This window comes from Agrilus planipennis, unplaced genomic scaffold (genome assembly GCF_000699045.2).
Source record: "Agrilus planipennis isolate EAB-ADULT unplaced genomic scaffold, Apla_2.0 scaffold21, whole genome shotgun sequence".
Classification (NCBI taxonomy): Eukaryota; Metazoa; Arthropoda; class Insecta; order Coleoptera; family Buprestidae; genus Agrilus; species Agrilus planipennis.
This window is the reverse complement of record NW_020439030.1, coordinates 366,073-387,520: the sequence shown is the minus strand read 5'-3', so window position 1 is coordinate 387,520 and position 21,448 is coordinate 366,073. Positions and strand designations below refer to the sequence as shown.

Sequence of the window (21,448 nt, the reverse complement as noted above, 5' to 3'; positions counted from 1 at the left end):
GGTTGCAACGTTTCCATGGGGTATATTTTATTTGTACTCGGATTTACTCGAAGGTTGCTCATTGTTGAAATTAAGCAAATACGTGTTTTGACAATTTTTAAAAATCAACCCTTAAGGATGAAATGTTGTTGCTACGTTTGTATTTGAAATCTAAGATGGCGACATTACATAAAATAAAAACGTTGTAAGGGTGAATTGGGAGTTAAAAGGTTTTATGGAGAAACAATATTAATTTCTGCGAGCGAAGCCGCGGGGAAAAGCTAGTAATTGATAAAATAATTCAAATTCAACACAACATAAACAATTAATGTCATAAAACATTTTACTGATGCCTATATCTGCATGATTAATTCATGAGATATTCAAACTGTTGACACAAATTTAATCTGTCAGTTAAGGACCTATTTATATTTGTATTCCATGGGAAAAATCTAATTTTATCAGATCTGGTGACCTTGGAGGTCAAGTAACAGATCTTCGTCTTCGAATCGAACGGTCTGAAAACTTTTCATCCAGAATATTTCACCCCATCTAACTGGAGTCACATCCTTCTTAATAACTCCAATGGTACATCATCCAGCATATTATAAAGATATTTACACAACAAGGTTTGAAAAATGTTCCCGTAAGTTGTTCATCAATTTCTAATTATGTAACTCCAAACCTTTACACTCCACCTATGCTGGTGGTCAGTGGGTCCCACAAAATTTGGATTTATGTCTGTGGAAATTTAAATTATGTCGGTTCTCATGACCTTTATGTATAGTTTGTTTCAAGAAGTTGGAGATATGCCCCTTCCCTTTATTAGGATGCGCCGTAGCATAAATCCAAATTCAATCATATTTGTCTGCGGAGCTCATTTCTACACCGATCATCGAGCGAGAACAAAAGTGTACAGTACCATTTGCAAAATTATTTAAACTGCCTCGTTAAAATTTAAGAATATGCTTTATTTAAAAGTATATTTAGCCAAATTAAGTGAATTAACTTAACGCTCTACACACCTATAAAACTTTTGCTTTGTTTTCTATTGTTAATTTAGATACATTTTTGTTTTAAGAAATTGCTAAACATTTTCGTCTAGTACTGTACAGTTCTAGCCGATCTCCTAAGACCGCCCATCGAGAGCTCTGCTCGTTCAAGCTTGTTCCAGCTATTTCTATCTTGCTCACGGCTAGCGTGTATTTTTTCTATCTTCGCGCAGATTTCTTCAAGGTCACAATTCCAACAAATTAAAATGGACTGTAGCTTCATCGATGAACAACACTGTGTTAAAAAAACTGTAAATCTTCTTGAATTCGTCTTGCTGAAGTTTATGTTTTTGTTTGGGTATTATTGTCTCATTTGTTTAAAAAAATAACACCAGATATTATTTTTGACGTAAAACTATTGTGCCGTCAGCATTCTCTTCTTGATTACTTATATTATGCATTCGTGCAAGTGACTTAAACTTTGCAGAGGAAAAGACATTTTAAATTCGTGCCAAAGTTTAAGGCTGTCAAAGCAGACTTTATCTGGAGATGCAGTTTCGGTTTCTATTTGTGTTTAAACTTTTCTCCGTTTAAGAAATAATTTCTTTTGTTTTACTAGGAAACTATTTTTATTTTCAGTCGTCGTTTTCTGAAGTTTGCTTTTGTTCTAGTTCTATCGTCCGTTGTACGTAGCTGAGAAAACTGGAGTTTCACTGATTTCTTTAACGGAATTTTCTCTGAGATAAAAATTTCTTTCGGCTGACAATTTTCATGTTATTTCTTTTCTTTTAACTTTGCTGCTGCTTTATGCCTGCGTATATTCTTTTGACTTTTTCTTCATGGTTCTAGGGCACACTGTATTTGAAATACATATAGAACTTAAGGTTAGAAATTTTTGTATTACTAAAAGGGAAGCTAGAAGACGTTTGATAACATTGTGATACCAATTGGATAACAAAAAACGCATTTAAAATATATTAATTCTCATTATCATCAATTAGACGCATAATCTACAATTGCTATACTGGGCGATTAAATTTGTAGGGAAACACATTATAAAAATAATTCGAAGTGGTCTGTATTTTTATTCAATTAAGCTAACGTGCCTATCACGTTAAGGTTGGCTACGCCGGGATTCGTTTTCAGCAAGTAGATATCCACACAAGTGGACCTTGTTGGAGCATACGTAATCCTAAAATGTAGCATCGTGCTACAGATGGCGTTTACTGCGCCATTTGTAGTATTTTCTAAAACACATTATATTTTAACTCACGCAGTTCGCTAGTACCGAATCGCACCGTAACCAGCGTTGGCAACAGTTGCGTAAAATGGCTGCCTTCACTGGACCCGAGTGTGCTATATGTCTGTTTTGGTTCAATGAATCAAAGTTCGGTGACATCTTTTCAACTTAATTTCTGTACCAAGTACGCTAAAGGTCCTTCTAGTAGGCCTAAAATTCATGAGTGACATAAATGTTTCGTAGAAACAGGGTGCTCGGTGTGTCATATGAAATCATAAGGTCGTCCAAGCACATTTGACGTGTAACAAAGTTATGTTAACAGCTCACAAAATTGACTTAGGATGTTGGTCGCGCGCAGCACGTTTTACAGTATGTGTGGCGTGTGTTGAAAACAAGTTTGCATCTGAAACCGTACAAATTATCGATTGCATTAAAAAAATCTAAAGTCTTTCTTAAATCACTTTGTGTTATCCGAGTTGTAAAAGAATAACTTAACGTTTTTAAAGGACATTAATTGCTGGTCAACAATTTTTGTTGTTTAATAAATAACTCCTTGAATCAATCCAGCATTTAAGTATATACTGGTTTATTTGTCTTTTGTTTTTTTTTTTGTTCTTCGTCAGCAAGTTATAGAAACCACCAAATATGGATGGATTCGACAATATCGAAAATGATATGCAGTTGCAGGACACGTAGTGAACCCTTGGATGTTCTATCCTTTATCTGTCATGATGCTTTTCAGACTCATCCGCTTCTAAGTAAATCGTTCCTTCTATTTCTAGTTTTTTCTTTTATAACAAAGGTATCAAGGTGAATCATCATTATCATTGGTCTTTAATTCGAAAACTGGTTGTTCATACACCTTCATATCCTTAGTCAATTTTCCGAAAACTGGAACATCTCATATGTTTCACTGTTTACAAACAGTAATATAATTTACTGTTCCGCATGTCTCAATCCTCATCATCATCATTGGTCTTCAAACTGAAAACTGGTTGGTCATGCACCTTCATATCCTGACTCAGTTTTCTGAAAACTGGAACATCTCACATCCTTAACTATTTACGGTTCCTCATGTTTCAAAAGGAGTCTTATTATCGTATTTGTTCTTGTCCTTATCGGCTCCCATGGCGCTCTTTGTTCTACTACTTTTTCTAAAACATTCTCATCTCTAGCCTTTTCTTCCATAGTATGTTCATAGTCCTCCTATAACATCTCATCTTCTTCATTATCCTTCCACTTGGCGGCTGCGCTGATGAAGGAACAAAGATAGAATTAAGAACCATATGGCTCGCAAGTTACAGTCTGCTGACGAGTGGATATGGAGATCATCATATTGATATTTTCCAAAAATTCCAGCGGGATATTAAATTTGAATAGCAGTATGTAAACGATTGCTAATTGACGCGTTAATCCAGCTCGTCAGTTTCTTTTTTGAAATTAGCCACGAGAATTGTTAAATATAAAGATATAAACGTTATTGTATAGCATATCTTTTTTTCTGGGCATTCATGGCATACCATGGTTGATTGTTGGTTTATATAATACAATTGTAAATACGACAGTTAATTTTTTCTCTTTCAACGAACACGCTGGACATGGTATGTAGGTTAACCGTTCCCCTTTTTAGGAAGTGGAACAGGCGTTCAAACAAACTGGAAGCAATTTGTCTAAATCACACGGGCAATTTGTACTAGAACCACTGTCGAGATTCGATGTGCCATATCTGTTACACGCGATTTCAACTTGCGTATAAATGCTCTAGAAGAAGTTACAGAACTGTCTCCCTACTTTCCACTTTCGTAAAAAAAAATGGTTGTCGATTTGGATGAGAAATGCCCCGCATTACCAAGTTCAAAGTACGCCGTTAAAAAGAAAGGAGATTTTATTTTCCCAAACTTTTTAAAAAAATATCAAATACTAATAAAATAATTCGAAGTGGTCTCTGTATTCTGTCGAAACTGCTAGAAGCGGATCGCGATTTCGATCTTTTTGGATCTCATCAGCGCGTCGCAGGCAGCTCCGACAGAACACAGACGTCGTATTTTCTAAAACGCGCTGTTAAGACAGCAGGTAGAAGTTGGCCTGTGTTCTGTCGGAGCTGCCTGCGACGCGCTGATGAGACCCAAAAAGATCGAAATCGCGATCCGCGTCTGGCAGTTTCGACAGAATACAGAGATCACTTCGAATTATTTTATTCGATTATGGTAACGTGCCCACCACGTTGAGGTGAGCTACGCCGGGATTCGTTTGAACAAGTAGATATCCATATATTTAAATGGACCTTGTTGAAACATACGTAATCCTAAAATGTAGCACTGCACTACAGATGGCGTTTACAGCGCCATTTGTCGTATTTTCTATCAAATACTAAACGCACTTAAAATAACTTTACTTCATATTAGGTTTTTATACAGAGGGTAAGATATATTATGTAGAGTTTATGCGATTTATGTGCGGTTATTTTGAGTCATAAAAATCATTTTTATAGGGTAAGAAAAGCCGAACGCCCGTCCAGGAATATACAGTTGGATTTAGAACGTACGTATTTAGATAACAACTTTCATAAATTCAAAGACGTAGCCCTGGGGAGGGAAGTGGCAGACAAAGGCGAATAAAAATGACGCTCCGCTTCTTGAGGAAACAGACTTATCTTCATTTCATTTCCGGCTTCGTAATTTCCCTTACAGCCACTACTCTCTATTCTTAAATGGAATGTGCCATTTTAGTATACGAAACAGTCGCACTCGTCGAAATGAGAAATTTTGTTTAAATAAGTTTTTCATAACCCTCTCTTAAAAATTGGTTTGTTTTGGTTTTTGTACCTCCCCCACCGAGAGAAACTTTTCCTATACCGCCTTTCTCTTCCCCTTGCTTTTATGTAGCCGCTAGCATGCCACAGATTACTAATCCGACATTATTTATATTTCACCCTCTGTATTTTGATTTCTAATTTTGTTTCCTATAAGGTGTAATGGTAATGGTGTAATTCTACCAATTACTGTCGCCAAATAAGTAAATCCATTTCATTGTAGAGATTTAATATCTGAAAATTTACACTAAATGGAGTGTATCGTCATTTCATTTAGTGAAACACGACAATTCGTTCAGTAAGTACATATTCATCTCATCATCTCCCCATCGTCAGTCCTACGATTGGTTGGACACGCGCCTCCACTCTTTACTATCCCAATCAAATTTTCGCATTTCCTTAAAACTGGAGCATCTCACATCCTTAACTATTTGTGAACAGTTATCTAATCTAGGTCTACCTCTGCTCCTCTTAGCTCTGACTAGCCCTTCATACCGGAGAACTTCCACAGAATCCTCTGTTCTCCTATTCTTTCTAATACCTCTTCGTTTCTAACCTTCTCTATCCACAGTATCCTCATCATTTGCCTGTAACACCATATTTCGAACGCTTCTAACCTTTCCTTTTCCGTGTTATCTGACTTTCTTGTCCTGCATACCGAAAATTAGCCACTTCTTCTAATTTTGCGCCTCCTATATTTATTCCCTATTTCTCTACTTCCCCTCTCTTGCATAATTACTTGTCATTCAATACTGTTTTGTCAATACCGTTTCATATATTCGAAAAAATGTTCCTGGTCGATTATTTGCACAGTCTTATCAAAATGAGTTCTCTTTAAACAAACCTACATGTTATCAGGTGTAAAAGTGAATCAACTTTTTTTATTACATATACCCACTTCCTGGACTTATAGTCCAGTTTTTCTCAATAAACCGGTTCCATTTGGTTTCACATTTATGAGCTACATTTGTTTCGATTTTTGCCACATGTGTTCTCACACGCAACTAAACGCTCGATTTTATTATCTAATATAAGAAACATTTTGAAATATGACATGTTGCCTGTTGCAACACGAGCAATATTGTCGTGCCGTATGGGCTTTGTGTTGTTGACTTTTCGTTTTTATTGCTTATTGAAATGGCCGAGTTTTAATTTTCACTTTATAAATCAAACAGGGTGTAAAACTGTAATTTTTGCGCCAGAGCTAAGATAGCAGAAACTGCAGTAGCAGCTGTGTCGCGACGCTGTGGACGTAAGGAGATTTATTGGTCGAATTTCCTCGACTGGTCGAGAGACCGTCTCAACAAAGTCAAAATTTACGAGACCGCAAAAACATTGTGCTGCATAATTTCACCCTCGTCTTAATTTATTGTGTTTTTAAGGGGAAATTTATGTCACGTCTAGTTAAGAGATAACAAAAATCGGGGCTGTTTGTTTTTATTGAAACGGAGACGCAAGTCAAATTAGGAAGGCGAACCCTTTAATAAATTATTGAATATATCTATTAGTAACGCATGCTGCATGTGCGGGATGGACTTCGCTTTACTAAATTGACACAACCTAATATAATTTAAAAAAGTAATTTTATACGTACATAACGAATTTTGGTTTTGTTTCTAAAAAGGATGTTTGTACCAAATTGGGAAGGCGAACCCTTTAGTAAACTATTGGACGAAAACATTGCTTAAAATAGTCCTTTTTTGTCGAATAATAATTTATAACGGAAATCGTCCACGTTAATATCAGTCGAAAATCATTTGATAATTGACATTCGGACCTAACTTCCCGTCAAAAAGCTTAGCTAGAATTATGCAGACAAGGATGGAAAAAAGGGCGGAAGAACTATCAGGGGATCAATTTGAGTTTAGAAGAAATAGAGGGACGCGGGAGGCCATTCTAGTTTTACGGTAATAATAGAGAAAACGATAGAAAAAGGAAAGAGCGCGTACATAGGATTTGTAGGTTTAGAAAAAGTTTTTACTTTAAATATACTTAAGAATGTAGGGATGAATTATAGAGATAGAAGAGTGATATTTAGTTTGTAAGAAGAGCAACAAGCAGTTATAGAGCTGGAGCAGCAACGTAGAGAAGTAAATATTAAGTCAGGCAAGGATGCACACTATCGCCGCTACTTTTTAATCTACACATCGAAGGCGCTATCAACATCATTAAAGACAGTATAACAGTAGGGGTAGATGTAGAGAGGCAAAAGATTAGTATGCTCAGATTTGCAGATGATATAAATTATAAAATAAATAAAAGTAAAACAAAAATACTGGCATTCAAGGGAAGAAAAAGTAGGAAAAGAGCGAATGTAAAGATAGGAGACGAATGATTACAAGTGACTGATTTTAGGTATCTAGAAAGTCAGATAAGTGAGGTTGGAAGAAATCACTTTATGCTCACGAACGATTAATTTAGAAATTCGAAAAGGATTGTTAAAGGTGTATGTTTGGAGCGCGGCTCTGTATGGGTAAAGGAAAAACAAGGTTAGAAGCGTTCGAAATGTGGTGTTGTCGGCGAATGATGAGGATATCGTCGATGGAGATGTTAGAAATGAAGAGGTATTAGAAAGAATATGAGAACAATAAAAGTCATTAAACAATAGGCGAGATAGGTTGGTAGGACACCTTCTTAGGCATGAAAGTCTACTCAGAGATGTATTAGAGGCAGAAACAGAAGTTACGAGGAGTAGATGTAGATCTAGATTAGATTACTATTAGCAAAGGATGTGGGATGTTCTAGTTTTAAGAAAATGCGAAGATTAGCTCAGGATAGGAAAGAGTGGAGCTGCGTGTCCAACCAGTCTTAGGACTGACGACCTTATAATGATGACAATTTAAGAAAATCAAGTTACTTCCTTCTTCTGGAGCAGTAGTGAAAAAATGGGACCTGCCGATAAATCCCGGTTCAGATTTCTTGATGAAAAGTATCGTTAATAAATCATTGATGAGAATTTCCCGTTTAATTTTTGGCACTAATAAATCACGTAAATTGATCCAATAATAATTTGGTAATAATACGGTGATAAATCTTAAAAGGTCGCTTGAAAATACGACTGAAGACATCCGCAGGCGTTCCAAAGGTTGCGCTGTGATAAAGAAATTGTGCGTTGGATTTCAGTAATAAATTATCAAACTCCCGTCAATGATTGCTTTTTGCAAAACACCTGCGGCAGTGAAGATTAGGTAGTAAGAAGGTTTGACAACATTATCGGTCGTTACTTTAAATTTGTCTATTAGGTATCTAAATTTTTAATCCTTTTAAAATTGTTTCTTTTAATCTTCTTCTTTTCTACTTATTAATCTTTATCGGTCATTAAAAAGTCTATTACTTTTATTAAAGTTTTAATATATTAAAGCGAGTTAATTTTTATCGCTATAGATAACCTCAAATTAATGAGAATTTTTTTTACTGCAGTCACGCCCTCGCCGGGAATCGAACCCGATTTCTTGGCTTTACATTGCTCTACCATTAACCTGCAAGAATTGACATTTGTCTTTATTAATTTGACGTTATCTGTAGCAGCAATTCAAAAATTAATTCACTTTAATTAGGTACTTCATTCCTTTATTTGTGTCGTTAAAAGTAATGAAAGAATCATTTCTCAAAATTAAAAAAGAAAGGAATGTAGCTGACCCTATTAGACTTAATTTAACTCCATATGCATATACTTCAATTATTTCAAATATTTGTTCCTTCGTTTGTGTTGTTTTTTCTACCGTGTCTTGTTTATGATCCTAAGAACTAATTTTGTCAAACTATATTTCAATTTCAATCTACAGTTAATGTGAATTCTGAAAAAAAAGTCGTTACATGGGGCGGGAATAGAACACGCGCAACTGAAGTGTCATTGGCTTCTAAGGGCGAACGGTTCACCACTGAACCAATCACATGTTTTATCCGAATCAATGGCAATTCAACACCTAACACTCTAATGTTTCAAATTTTTCTTTTGCGTTGCTCCCATCGTCCATATTTTACACCAGTCGAAAGTCATGTTCCAAACATACACATTTATTTTTTGTTTCCATTGTCCACTTATTAAAAATTAATGACATTCGTGTGTGTAACCAAAAAAAAAAGAGAAAAGTAATTTTGTCTTACCTGTCAAGTTTCGTATCCCAGGGAGTGTAACCATCAATCGAACAACAAGTGACGTAGCTCCTTGAGGTCCAAGACGTAATCTTTCGGTAACATACAATAGGCCATTGCTTATGAATTGGGCGCCTTCACTTAAAGCCAGCAATGCTGTAACCTGCAACAGAATCCGAATCTACAATAACTATAATAAACGTAAAGAAATGTTTTGGTTGTTTTGCGGTAGTTATTATTGTACAGTTTACAACGGCAGCAATTTTTATTAAGGGTTAAAAGCGGCATTGACTTTTATATCATGCAATATTTGCCTAATGTCTATTTCCTTTTCGCTTTATATTGTGTTTTATTTCGAAGCAGTTAAACGCGCCAATAAATGTTTACGACTTGTTTCGGAGGCATTTCGATTGTAAAATTTTATTTCGAAATAGCGAACATGTAGAACAATGTAACAGATTGTTGCTTTTTTATCTTGTTTTATATGTAATACTTTTGGTTACTGCCATCATACAAAAATAAAACTGGAATTTAGTTAATTTCTTTCGAATTACGTATATTCCTGTTGTCGAAAATACTTTTGTTTGTGGATAGAATGCTTATTGTAGGTGTCGATTATAGAGGCAATGCATTTTTGGTATTCATTTTCTGATTTCAAAAATACTACAAATGGCGCGGTAAACGCCATCTGTAGTACCATGCTACATTTTAGGATTACGTATGCTTCAACAAGGTCCCTTTAAATATATGGATATCTACTTGCTGAAACGAATCCCGGCGTAGCTAACCTAAACGTGATAGGCACGTTACCATAATCGAATAAAACAATTCGAAGTGGTCTGTATTCTGTCGAAACTGTCAGACGCGGATCGCGATTTCGATCTCATTGGATCTCATCAGCGCGTCGCAGACAGCTCCGACAGAACACAGACCAACCTTTACCTGCTGTAAAGTAGTAATCCTAAAATGTAGCATTGTACTACAGATGGCGTTTACCGCGCCATTTGTGGTATTTTCTAAATCGCGCTGTTAAGACAGCAGGTAAAGGTTGGTCTGTGTTCTCTCGGAGATTGAAATCGCGATCGGCGTCTGGCAGTTTCGACAGAATACAGACCACTTCGAATTATTTTATTCGATTTTCTGATTTGTTTAATAAGGCCCCATAGCCGCTAAATGTTACTTAAGTAATAAAGTGCTAAAGGATTATAAAAACATTATCCCTTTTTCTTAAAGTCTAAGTGCTTACAGAATACTGTTAAAAATTAATATCAACAATCCCAGACACTTCCTACGGCGGTATTATCTGCTCTAAAGTTCGCAAAAAAAATGTAATTTTGCTTATAGTTTGAGTCTTGTAAACAGCCAGACCAATTGTAGGGGTCAAACACCTCCCACACACAGCGATATTTTAATTGTGTTTGATGGATGTTTGACCCCTACAATTGGTCTGGCTGCTTAAAAAAAGTATCATATTGAAAACAGTTAAAAACATTCTGCTTTTTGGTTATTTAACTACTTCACTTCTTGATATCGGTAACAATTGTGCAAAATAAACAAATTTATCCTTTCAACTATTACCAATTTAGGGGGTGATCAGGGTAATTATCAGATGCGAGAGTAATTTTATTGGACGAGCGCAATTGCATAAAGTTGACACTGAGATAAAGGTAATATACATTCACTTTTACTTTATTTCGAATGGAATGATCATCATCATAACGTCGTCAGTCCTAAAACTGGTTCGTAACGCAGCTCTACTCCACTGGGATAATCTTCGCAATTCCCTAAAACTAGAACATCCCACAACCTTGCGTACAGTAATCTAATTTAGCTCCTGTTTCCCTTTTTAATATGTCTGTGACTAGCCCTTCATGCCTGAGAAGGTGTCCTACTAACCTAGAGTCCTCTGTTCTCCTATTATTTCTAATACCTCATCCTTCTCTTCCATGATATCCTCATAATTCGCCTGTAACACCACATTTCGAAAGCTTCAAACTTGCACCCGTACAGTGCCGCGCTCCAAATATACACCTTTAACAATCTTTTTCGAATTTCTATATTGACCAATAAGTAATGAAAACATTTACATCATCTAATATTAAAAGCACCCTGTATATATCCGTAAATGTATTGTTATTTCGTTTGAACGGGAATTAATTTATAAGATTACTAGCGACCCGCCCCAGCTTCGCACGGGTGCAATGCTGATACTAAATATATATTTGTTTTGTTTAGATTATTATCGAGGAGGGGAAATCTTCAAAAGACACCCCCTGAACATACTAAATATACTACAGATTGTCTTTATATACAACATTCACAGTTTAGACAATACAAACCGGCCTTCCGATACCGCCGCAACCGCTATGTCCCTGCATTTTAAATCTGTAATTTCTTCGAAAATATTCATTCAAATTACATGCTGCCACATTGATCTATATTAAATGCAAAATGTATTTAAAAGTACCTACTTAATTGGATAAGGATTAATACTGTATTGTTAAAAATCGCTTCGTAAATAAGTCATTATTTCTCATAAAAAGTAAAAGATAAAAAATGGTTATTGTGGGTTATCTCTAAGAGATAGACATATACCATCGCGGATTTTTTGTAGATCTTTTTAAGATGTACAATACTGTAGTACATTATTTCGATCTCGTAGGGTTCAGCCAAGGTTTGCAATGTAAGCGCAAAAAAATGTGTTTACGACATCACATTAGAAACCTCTAAAATTATCAGTATTTCGGTACTATATTATGCATGTATTATACATATAAACCTTCCTCTTGAAGCACTCTATCTTTTAAAAAAAACCGCATCAAAATCCGTTGCGTATTTTAAAGATTTAAGCATACATAGGGACAGACAGCGGGAAAGCGTCTTTGTTTTATACTATGTAGTGAAGTACCACATGTGACGAAAAAGTTGTATCAGTTAATTATTTGGACGGTAGTTGAGGTGCGCCCATAAAATGTTATATAACACAACAGAGGAAATACTTAACAACCTTATTTTACCATTCCAGATAAAAATTTGAAAATTGCATTAAAACGGAGTATAAATTGAGGTATTACTGTATATATTTGATTTCTATTTACTTACATCCATGCAAGTGTTAAGATTGTTGACAATTTTGATGTCCACCTCGACGGTTTCGCCGACCCGGAGATTGGCGGGTAAACGAAAATCTGTTTGCAGTGGTCGGAAGACAGTTAAACTAATTGGTGGTGAGAATTGCAACCCTTCCTGAGTAACCGCGATAGCCCAGAGGGACCATTCTCCAGCTTGTTCCGGGGTTGTCAAACCCAAATCGAGAGACGATATCTCTTTGCTGTAACAACAAATAGAAACGTTTGTTTATGGATCGTTTTGTAAATTTCAAACCTTAAATGACCACACATTGCATTGTAAAAATTCTATCACAAGCTATCGGATGTAATGATAATCGATAAGAGTTATGAACCAAAAATCATACAGGATATGTATACTTCATTTACATTCTCTAGCGATGTGCCCCTTCCAATGTCTTGGATGCGCGCTGGCAAAATCGTAGGTCGAGAGAAAAAAGCTCATTATACTATCGACTCTTGTTCATTAAATATATTTTTTCATACAGTACCTGCTAAAAGTTTTGTTCAATCATGAATAGTAGTGCGAGTTTAAAACAAGCTTTAAAGCCTTTAATATGTCTTGAAATATACATAAATATCTCGTTGATATTTTCAGTAGTCATTGGTACCAATAACAGCACATTTGAGCAATGCAATTGTAATGGATAAAATGGTCAATTTTTCCGTGCAGTACTGTACGGATTATACGCTCCTCACCGGTTATGAGTTTGGCCGAGAGTTGTCTCCTTTCTTTTTTGACCTAGTGTCGTTCGTTTCTACTTTGCGCCGGTCAAACTGAAGGTCACATCGCTACGGAAACTAAACGAAATATATACTTCATTTACTTTCTCCAACGATGTGCCCCTTCCAATGTCTTGGATGTGCGCTGGCAAAATCGTAGGCAGGGAGAAAAAAGCGCATTATACTCTTGACTCTTGTTCATTAAACATACTTTTTCATACAGTACCTGCCAAAAGTTTTGTTCAATCATGAATAGTAGTGCGAGTCGAAAACAAGCGTTAAACCCTTTAATATGTCTTCAAATATAAATAAATATCTCGGTGATATTTTCAGTAGTAATTAGTACCAATAACAGCACATTTGAGCAATGCAACTGTAGTGGATAAAATGGTCAATTTTTCCGTGCAGTACTGTACGGATTATACGCTCCTCACCGGTTAAGAGTTGGGCGAGAGTTGTCTCCTTTCTTTACTGGCCTAGTGCCGTTCTTTTCTACTTTGCGCCGGCTAAACTGAAGGTCACATCGCAACAGAAACTAAACGAAATATACCTATTAATTAAAGTTAATTAGTTAGAGTTTGTTCTCACCTGTAATTAAAACATTTCCAAAGCCATAATTCATCTACGCGACTTGATCCAATGAGACTCTCAGATAATTGTTTGTTATTAAAGCTTTCGAAAGTGTATTGTTTTTGAGTTTCCATAGACGTTAACCTTGCATCTGTAGAACATCTATCTTGGGAAAATGTCAAACCAGTTTCAAGAAAATCAGACTGCTCTCTAACCGATTTTGAAATAGTTTCTTCACTACAACAGAGACGAAATGAGAAAATTATTTCAATATATTTTTATGTAGCGATAAATAATTGTAATTTCGACAGCGAGTGTGACGAAATTGTACCAAAATTTTTCGAAGAATTGTCATATTCTTTTGTTAAAATGATAAATTACTTTTATAATTAGTAACGACTACGGTAAATTTACCGTATTCAAAACAAAAACTTTGCCCGGTTAATTTAATCTTGAAGCCGGGGAAAATTGGATTATTCCGAAACTGAGAAAGTAATCTTGTTAAGTCAATTACTAACCTTTTGTGCGGGTTAAATCGAATGTCGTTGCCCGTGCCAGAACGTCCTCCTAAAATGCAAACTACCGAAGACTCCTCGACCGACACATCCAGGTCAAGATCCTGCTCCGGGAGCCACCATTCCCTGTCTTCGATTTTAATTTGAATCTACAGAACGACATTGAAATAGTCAAATAAAACTTTCAAACGCAGTTCACGTTCTAGTACAAGGAACAATCAGAGAGACATTTAATTGAGTAAACTAGGTCGCAGCGAAACGATTAGTTAGAGTGGAATTACAACTTTTTCAAAAATAAACAAAAAGTAGCATATAAAACGATGACGTTTGTTAATTGGAGGCAAAAATATAGTGATGAGCAAAATTGATCTTGATCTTGGATCTTGCAATATTGGTTTTAGCTTTACGAAAATTCAAAAATCAAAACTGTCTTTGTGACCAAGACTATGACTAAAAGTAATAGCGCACACGTAAGACCAAGTCCAAATTCGCAACACTAAACGAAATTATTATCTCCGATAGTACTGTTAAATTTCACAGGCAGATATTCGGGAACTTACTATTGTAAGTGGAATATCAGCACACGCGTTAAATTAATAAGGCGTGTTGTTTAATTCTTTGGTGGAAGGTAGAAAAAAATAGAACTCTTGCAGCGAAGTCGACTTAATTATATATTTACAAATATTTACAGAGTATCTCCAACTAATGATTCATTATGATTAGACAAGTGCAAGTGCTCTTGCGTTTTGTGCTGACTTAGTTCAAGTGCTTCTTTTGAAGTCCTTGGTCACATCTTATATCTACAACTTAAAAACTAGGAACAAATGCCAAGGGTGTGGCGAATGGCACCATTGGTGATTGACCCTTTAAAACAACTTTGTGGAAACGTACAAGGCGGGGCTTTCAAAACTCAAAATATGTGGAAAGAGGGAAGTTTACAATCTGAGAAAAGATCGGCACATCAAGAAATCAACAAACGGTACTTTTAACCGTTAGGCTCATAAAAAAACACCCCATAATAAACTTGAAACTAAATTGGTATCGTAAAGGATCCTTCTTCAACAGTTACCTCTATAAACTAATTTAAACATTGTACCGATGCATCTAAGGGTCTACTACCAAATAAACACCATACCGCCTTGTAAATTTGCAAACATTCTAAAAACTGAATGCAGGAAGAACTTTATGACCTGCATCAAAAAGGTCGGTCTTGACTCTGAACAGTCATAAACTGTTGAATTTGATAAATTTAACCTCAATCCGATCTCACGTGTTGTTATTCGCCGGTTTACAACAACTAATGCCTTTATCGCGTCTTTATCAGCTTCAACCGGCCTTCCCGAACGTGGTGCATCTTCGACATCAANAAACTTTTTTTTTTTTTTGGTATTTTTGTAGTATTTTATTTTTCACTAAAAGGCCAATTTATGCATTGAAGGAAAAGCAAGTTGTCGAGTTTTCATAATTCATACAGCTATCGACACCATTTTCTTTAAAAATCATGAAAAGCTGACAAAATATTTCACTATATTTGCGACAATTATTGTTTCGTGGAAATGCGACTTGTAACTTTGACAAGAGCTCAATTTCTCTAATAAACTTTTCAATGTTTTTTAACCGTATATTATCCAAAAAAACTATATACAAACTTAAGGAACACTTAACAATTAACACTTAGAAGAAGAAGAAGAATTAATTTAACGACATAACTTAGCTAGGATAGATAAAATTTGAGGAGACTTTACGAGAGCTTTTCGAACACTTGTTTTTGTACTAAAAAAAAAAAAAAACTTTTGGGTGTTTCATTCCCACCAGCCAGTAATGCCGCACAACTCAATTTATAGAGTTCGACCAAAATGGGGTAGGGGTGGTACCGCCACCCTCATCTCTTTTACCGAAGACACTTTGATGATAATAATAATAATAAGGTTCTAGGACTTTGCGCGAACAATTATTGTGTAGCCAAAAAGAATCATTTATGCTTAGTATCAGATTAAAAGAGTAAGACCAAGACATAACACGTAATACTAAGACCGAGAGTGTATCGACAAGATCAATACCAAGACTGAGACTATATCAGCAAATCCAAGTCCAAGATTACGACTAAAAGTATTTGAACTAGACCAAGACCAATACCAATACGGAGGTTGGGATAGTCCTGATGTCGGTCTTGCTTTACTCATTACTACACAGAAACAGGTGTCCCTAGAAAATATTGGTTAACTTTTTATTGTATTAAGATGATAATACGAGGTCTGTTCAAAAAGTATCGGGAATTTTGAATTTCCGAGGGTTACGTATTTTCGATTTTTTTGTGACGTTATGTTGGTACTCATGCCTCTCACTTATACTGACAATTTTGGTCATGTTAAATGTTTAATTTTTCTTAGCTGCTTTGCTGACTCGTCTTCAATTTTTCCCTATTCCAAAAATGGATCAAAGAATCTGTATCAAATTTTGTGTGAAAAACATAATTAAGCGCACTTACGCATTCAGAATGTTAACTGTGACATATGGTGAAGCTACCATGAACAGAAGCAACGTTTATCGGTGGTACAAAATGTTCTCAGAGGGCCGAGAAGAAGTGAGCGTGCCGAACGCTCGAGCACGTCATCAACAAACCAAAACATTGATGAAGTGAAGAAAGTAGTGTTGGTCAATCGTCGAATCACCATTAGAGAAGTTGCTGAGGACCTAAACATATCGATGCGCTCTTGCAATTCAATTTTTACCAATAATTTGGGCATGAGGCGGGTTGCCGCGAAATTCGTACCAAAATTGCTCAATTTCGACCAAAAACAGTATGGTATTAACATTGCCTAGGAGCTGTTGGACTCTGTCCGCGACGACCCAAATTTTCTCTAGAGAGTCATAACTGGTGACAAATCAGAGGTTTATGATTATGACGTGGAAACCAAAGCTCAATCATCTATCTCAATGGAAACTACCGCACAAGCCAAGACCGAAAAAAGCACGCCGTGTTAGGTCGAACGTGAAGGTTTTGCTTACAGTTTTCTTTGATTGCAGTGGTGTGGTGCATCATGAGTTCTTGCTACAGAGTAGAACGGCCAATGGGGAATATTACGTACAAATTATGCACAATTTGCGCGAAGCAATTCGCTAGAAACTGCCGGATTTGTGGAAGAACAAAAATTGGCTTTCGCACCATGACAACGCTCTCGCTCATACATTGTTGCTTGAGCGTGAATTTTTGGTCAAAAACAGCACACTAATGATGCCGCAGCCATCGTATCCCAAATCTGGCCCCCTGTGACTTTTGTTTGTTCCCGAAACTGAAGAGACCCAAGAAAGGACGACGCTCCGCCACGATTGAGGAGATAGAGGCGGCATTGAAGAAGGGGCTGAACAAGATCATGAAGAATGATTTTTTGGAGTGCTTCAAGGATTAGAAAGAACGTTGGCACAAGTGTATAACATTACTTTGAAAAGGACAAAATAGATTTTCATGAATAAATAAATAATTTTTGAAAAAACACAAAATTTGGGATACTTTTTGAAAAGACCTCGTATATACTCAACTATATGGTAGAATGTTTTCGAGTCGGTGTCGATCACACATTCGGAGCGCTCACGTTAATGCAAATGTTTTTGGATAATGCCTAGTTCCCTCCCATATTCCTGTTTTTAATTAGGATTAAAATTTTTGGTATGCCGAATTCCCTTCTAATTATACATCAATTGCCTCCCAACGGCGGCGGATGACCTTGAGTGCTAATTGCCACTATAAAGTCATAAAGAGTTGTTTAAATAATACAGCCTCACATCACATATTAATCTTAATATTATTCATATATTATAGACACCACAATAACAATAATAATTTTATCAGACTACCCTTCTATTGGTCAAATACAAGACATACTAAAACTAATTTTTTAGGTGATTGCATCAAAAAGCTAGACGCTAACGAATTTCTAAACATTGAATTTGTTAAGGTAGTGAAAAAAAAATTTAAAATTAAATAAATAAACATTTCATAACTGATATATGTTTTCATTCTGAAATTATTTTATCTTTAATTTACTGAAGTGCTGAAGTGCACTATAAATATATATTTATTTTCGATAAATAAAATCAGTAAGTAAGAACGGGAGGGAACTCGGCTAGTACCCGGGAGGGAATTGGACTATTTATATTTTAAACAAAACTACCTGCGGGGGGGAATTCGGCATCACCGATTTATTTTATATCGAGTAATTCTTTTGTTCAATGTTATCATATCTTGTAGGCTGATCTTAGTGTATCTAATTGTTTTTGTTCGACAGATTTTCCAAAAAAAATACACCTATTATACAGTTGTTTGAAACACATTTGCTGTTACAATTTTAGTTTTACAAAAATCAAAATAACAAATAATCAAAACTAATTTGTTAATATTTTAATTATACCTCTTAGTTACTCCGTTAAATACAACAAGGTATAAGTATTAATTCTGGACAAAACAATAAGTTCTCTCTGTTTTTTTTGATTTGGATTCAATAAAAAGAAGTTACGTCGTCCATACAATTAATTTCGATTAAACAATTTGTAGGTGTAAATAACGTAGGGCATCTTGTATTCCATCATGTAATACTAAGGGAATAAGGACTGTAACTCAATTTCCTCTGTAATAACGTATTTCATATTAAAAGATGCTTGGTAAGGCATAATATAACAGGTCAATTGAAAAGTCCCCGGCCTAAAATAGTAAAACACATTTTTTTTGCAAAATTCGTTTTTTTTATTCAACATAATTCCCTTCAAGGGTGATACACTGATTATAGCGATCCTCCAACTTTTCGATACCATTTTTGTAGTACGATTTGTCCTTTGCTTCAAAATAGGCCTCAGTTTCGGCGATCACCTCTTCATTCGACGAAAATTTTTTCCCAACGAGCATTCTTTTGAGATCTGAGAACAGGAAGTAGTCGCTGGGGGCCAGATCTGGAGAATACGGTGGATGCGGAAGCAATTCGAAGCCCAATTCATGAATTTTTGCCATCGTTTTCACTGACTTGTGAGACGGTGCATTGTCTTGGTGAAGCAGGACTTTCTTTTTCTGCAAATGCGGTCGTTTCTCGGCGATTTCGTCCTTCAAACGGTCCAATAACGCTATGTAATAGTCGCTGTTGATGGTCCTTCCTTTTTCAAGGTAGTCAATGAAAATTATTCCACGCGCATCCCAAAATACAGACGCCATAACCTTGCCAGCCGACTGTTGCGTTTTTGCACGCTTTGGAGCGGGTTCATCGTGTGCAGTCCACTCCGATGACTGTCGATTGGACTTCGGAGTGAAATGATGGAGCCATGTTTCATCCATTGTCACATATCGACGCAAAAACTCGGGTTTATTACGCGTGATCATCTTCAAACACTGCTCTGAATCATCAACTCGTCGTTGTTTTTGGTCAAAAGTGAGCTCGCGCGGCACCCACTTTGCACAGAGCTTTCTCATACCCAAATATTCGTGAATGATGTGATGTATACGTTCCGTTGATATCTGTAGAGTGTCTGCTATTTCATTCAATTTCAATTTACGGTCATTCAAAATCATTTTGTGGATTTTTTTAATGTTTTCGTCCGTAACAGCCTCTTTTGGGCGTCCACTGCGTTCACCGTCTTCGGTGCTCATTTCACCACGTCTAAACTTAGCATACCAATCCTTGATGGTTGATTTTCCTGGGGCAGTGTCCGGAAATTCGTTATCAAGCCAAGTTTTTGCTTCAACTGTATTTTTTCCCTTCAAAAAGCAATATTTTATCAACACGCGAAATTCCTTTTTATCCATTTTTTTCACAATAACAAAAGTTGCTTCACTAAAAATGCTATAATTCACAAACTAATGATCCGACAGCCGTCAAATTTATAGACGCGTCTTTTGAAGGTTAGGACTAACTGAAAATCATATGGATTTAGTTCTGGTGCCACCATCTAAGTGTCAAGCCGGGGACTTTTCAATTGACCCTATACATATTATAATCGAAAACAGGCTAAGCGTCAAAAACATAAAAGGAAAACATGAATAATGTAAAGTGCATTATCGTAAAATGTAGTGGTACATATTCACACAAAACATTTAGTCCCCGTCAATTAATTAAAAAGAAGACCCATCCCTAATTACCGCAAAAACTTTTTCAAAATTATTATTTACCACAGTCTCCTTTTTCTACTTAGTCCCCCTCGTTTAAATAAACTCTTCACTATTGCCTATTGAAGTTGTTGATTTCATTGAATGTTAATTCTGTAAAATTTTTGCGATGTTGAAGTTTCTTTACCGATTTTACAAAGCATCCTCAGGATAACCTTCGTTTGGACGAATGTGTCGTGAAATCCGCGAAGAAAAGTTTCGTCTTTTAAACCCCCACAAAATCAACAATTTCAGTAATAGCCAGCAGTCGCGAAAGCTTTGCATTATTAGGGTTACTTACTGATTGTTCCTCGTATTTTGGAATATACCTAAAGTAAATGGTGTATGTGTTCTAGGGTATCGCAAAGTACCTTACCTTGTCGGAAATCAACTTCACGTTGAAACTAATGAAGTCACTTACGGGTTCGCCTTGCGGTGTAACGTAGTAAACGAGAAGTTGACTAATTGGAGCCATAACGCTTTTTACTGTGAAACTGAAAGAAATTCGGTACGGTTCACAAAGGCAAAACCACTTCTCAATCAATGACAAAGAGCGCCTTTTCTTTCAAGAACTTTCTTTCTTGTGCCTTGTTTATTTTTTATTTGCTTTCGACAGTTAAACTATACTGAACATTTTTCCGGTTTTAATAGATGTAAGTATTTAGTAGTTTTCCTTTTTGAGGTCGTGTCATTGTCATGTTTATAAAATCAAATAAGGAAAATAGCTTTTCTGCATTGAATTTTGTTTGTTTGGTAAAGCTAAAGTACTGAATGTTTTCAGTTTTAATAAATGTAGGTAGTATTTGTCGGATTTTCTTTTCGTGTTCGGTTGTTTTTTGAAATATATGTGGTATAAGAAAAATCGATCATCGCCAAATTAATAGAACGAAATGAAAAAATAGAGGGCGCGATAATAATGATCGGCATGTGTGTGTTGGGTGGGATAAAGTGGGTATTTCCAGTCTAAGCACCAAGATCAACGTAGATTGATTGCCTTCATTCAGGGGTTAAAGGAATATTTATTTATTTTTTTTTGAGAGGAAAACGGAATATATGTCAAGTGAAGGAACACTCTCAGTATCATCTTCATTTCTCGTTTCCAATTTCTATAAAAATTGCTGTACGTTTTTTTTTTGAAATACACTAATATATTGTACTTAATAATATTTTTAAATATACAAGTTCTTCCCCCCTATCAGTCACTTTGAGCTCGAAACTGTTAGCACCATTACTTCGAGTGGTCGAAATTCACTTTTGTGAACAATTT

General features: G+C 35.9%; 1 protein-coding gene across 1 annotated transcript in view; it reads right to left on the bottom strand.

Moving 5' to 3' along the window:
* Positions 1-21,448, bottom strand: part of LOC108740403 (C3 and PZP-like alpha-2-macroglobulin domain-containing protein 8) — an 83,815-nt gene that overhangs the window by 30,184 nt on the left and 32,183 nt on the right. Inside the window, exons 4-8 of the mRNA XM_025976518.1 lie at positions 20,558-20,675; positions 14,058-14,203; positions 13,558-13,776; positions 12,221-12,449; positions 9,131-9,281 (exon numbers count right to left, since the gene is read on the bottom strand). Of these exons, the coding sequence (XP_025832303.1) occupies positions 9,131-9,281; positions 12,221-12,449; positions 13,558-13,776; positions 14,058-14,203; positions 20,558-20,675 (863 nt within the window). The remainder of the gene's footprint in view (positions 1-9,130; positions 9,282-12,220; positions 12,450-13,557; positions 13,777-14,057; positions 14,204-20,557; positions 20,676-21,448) is intronic.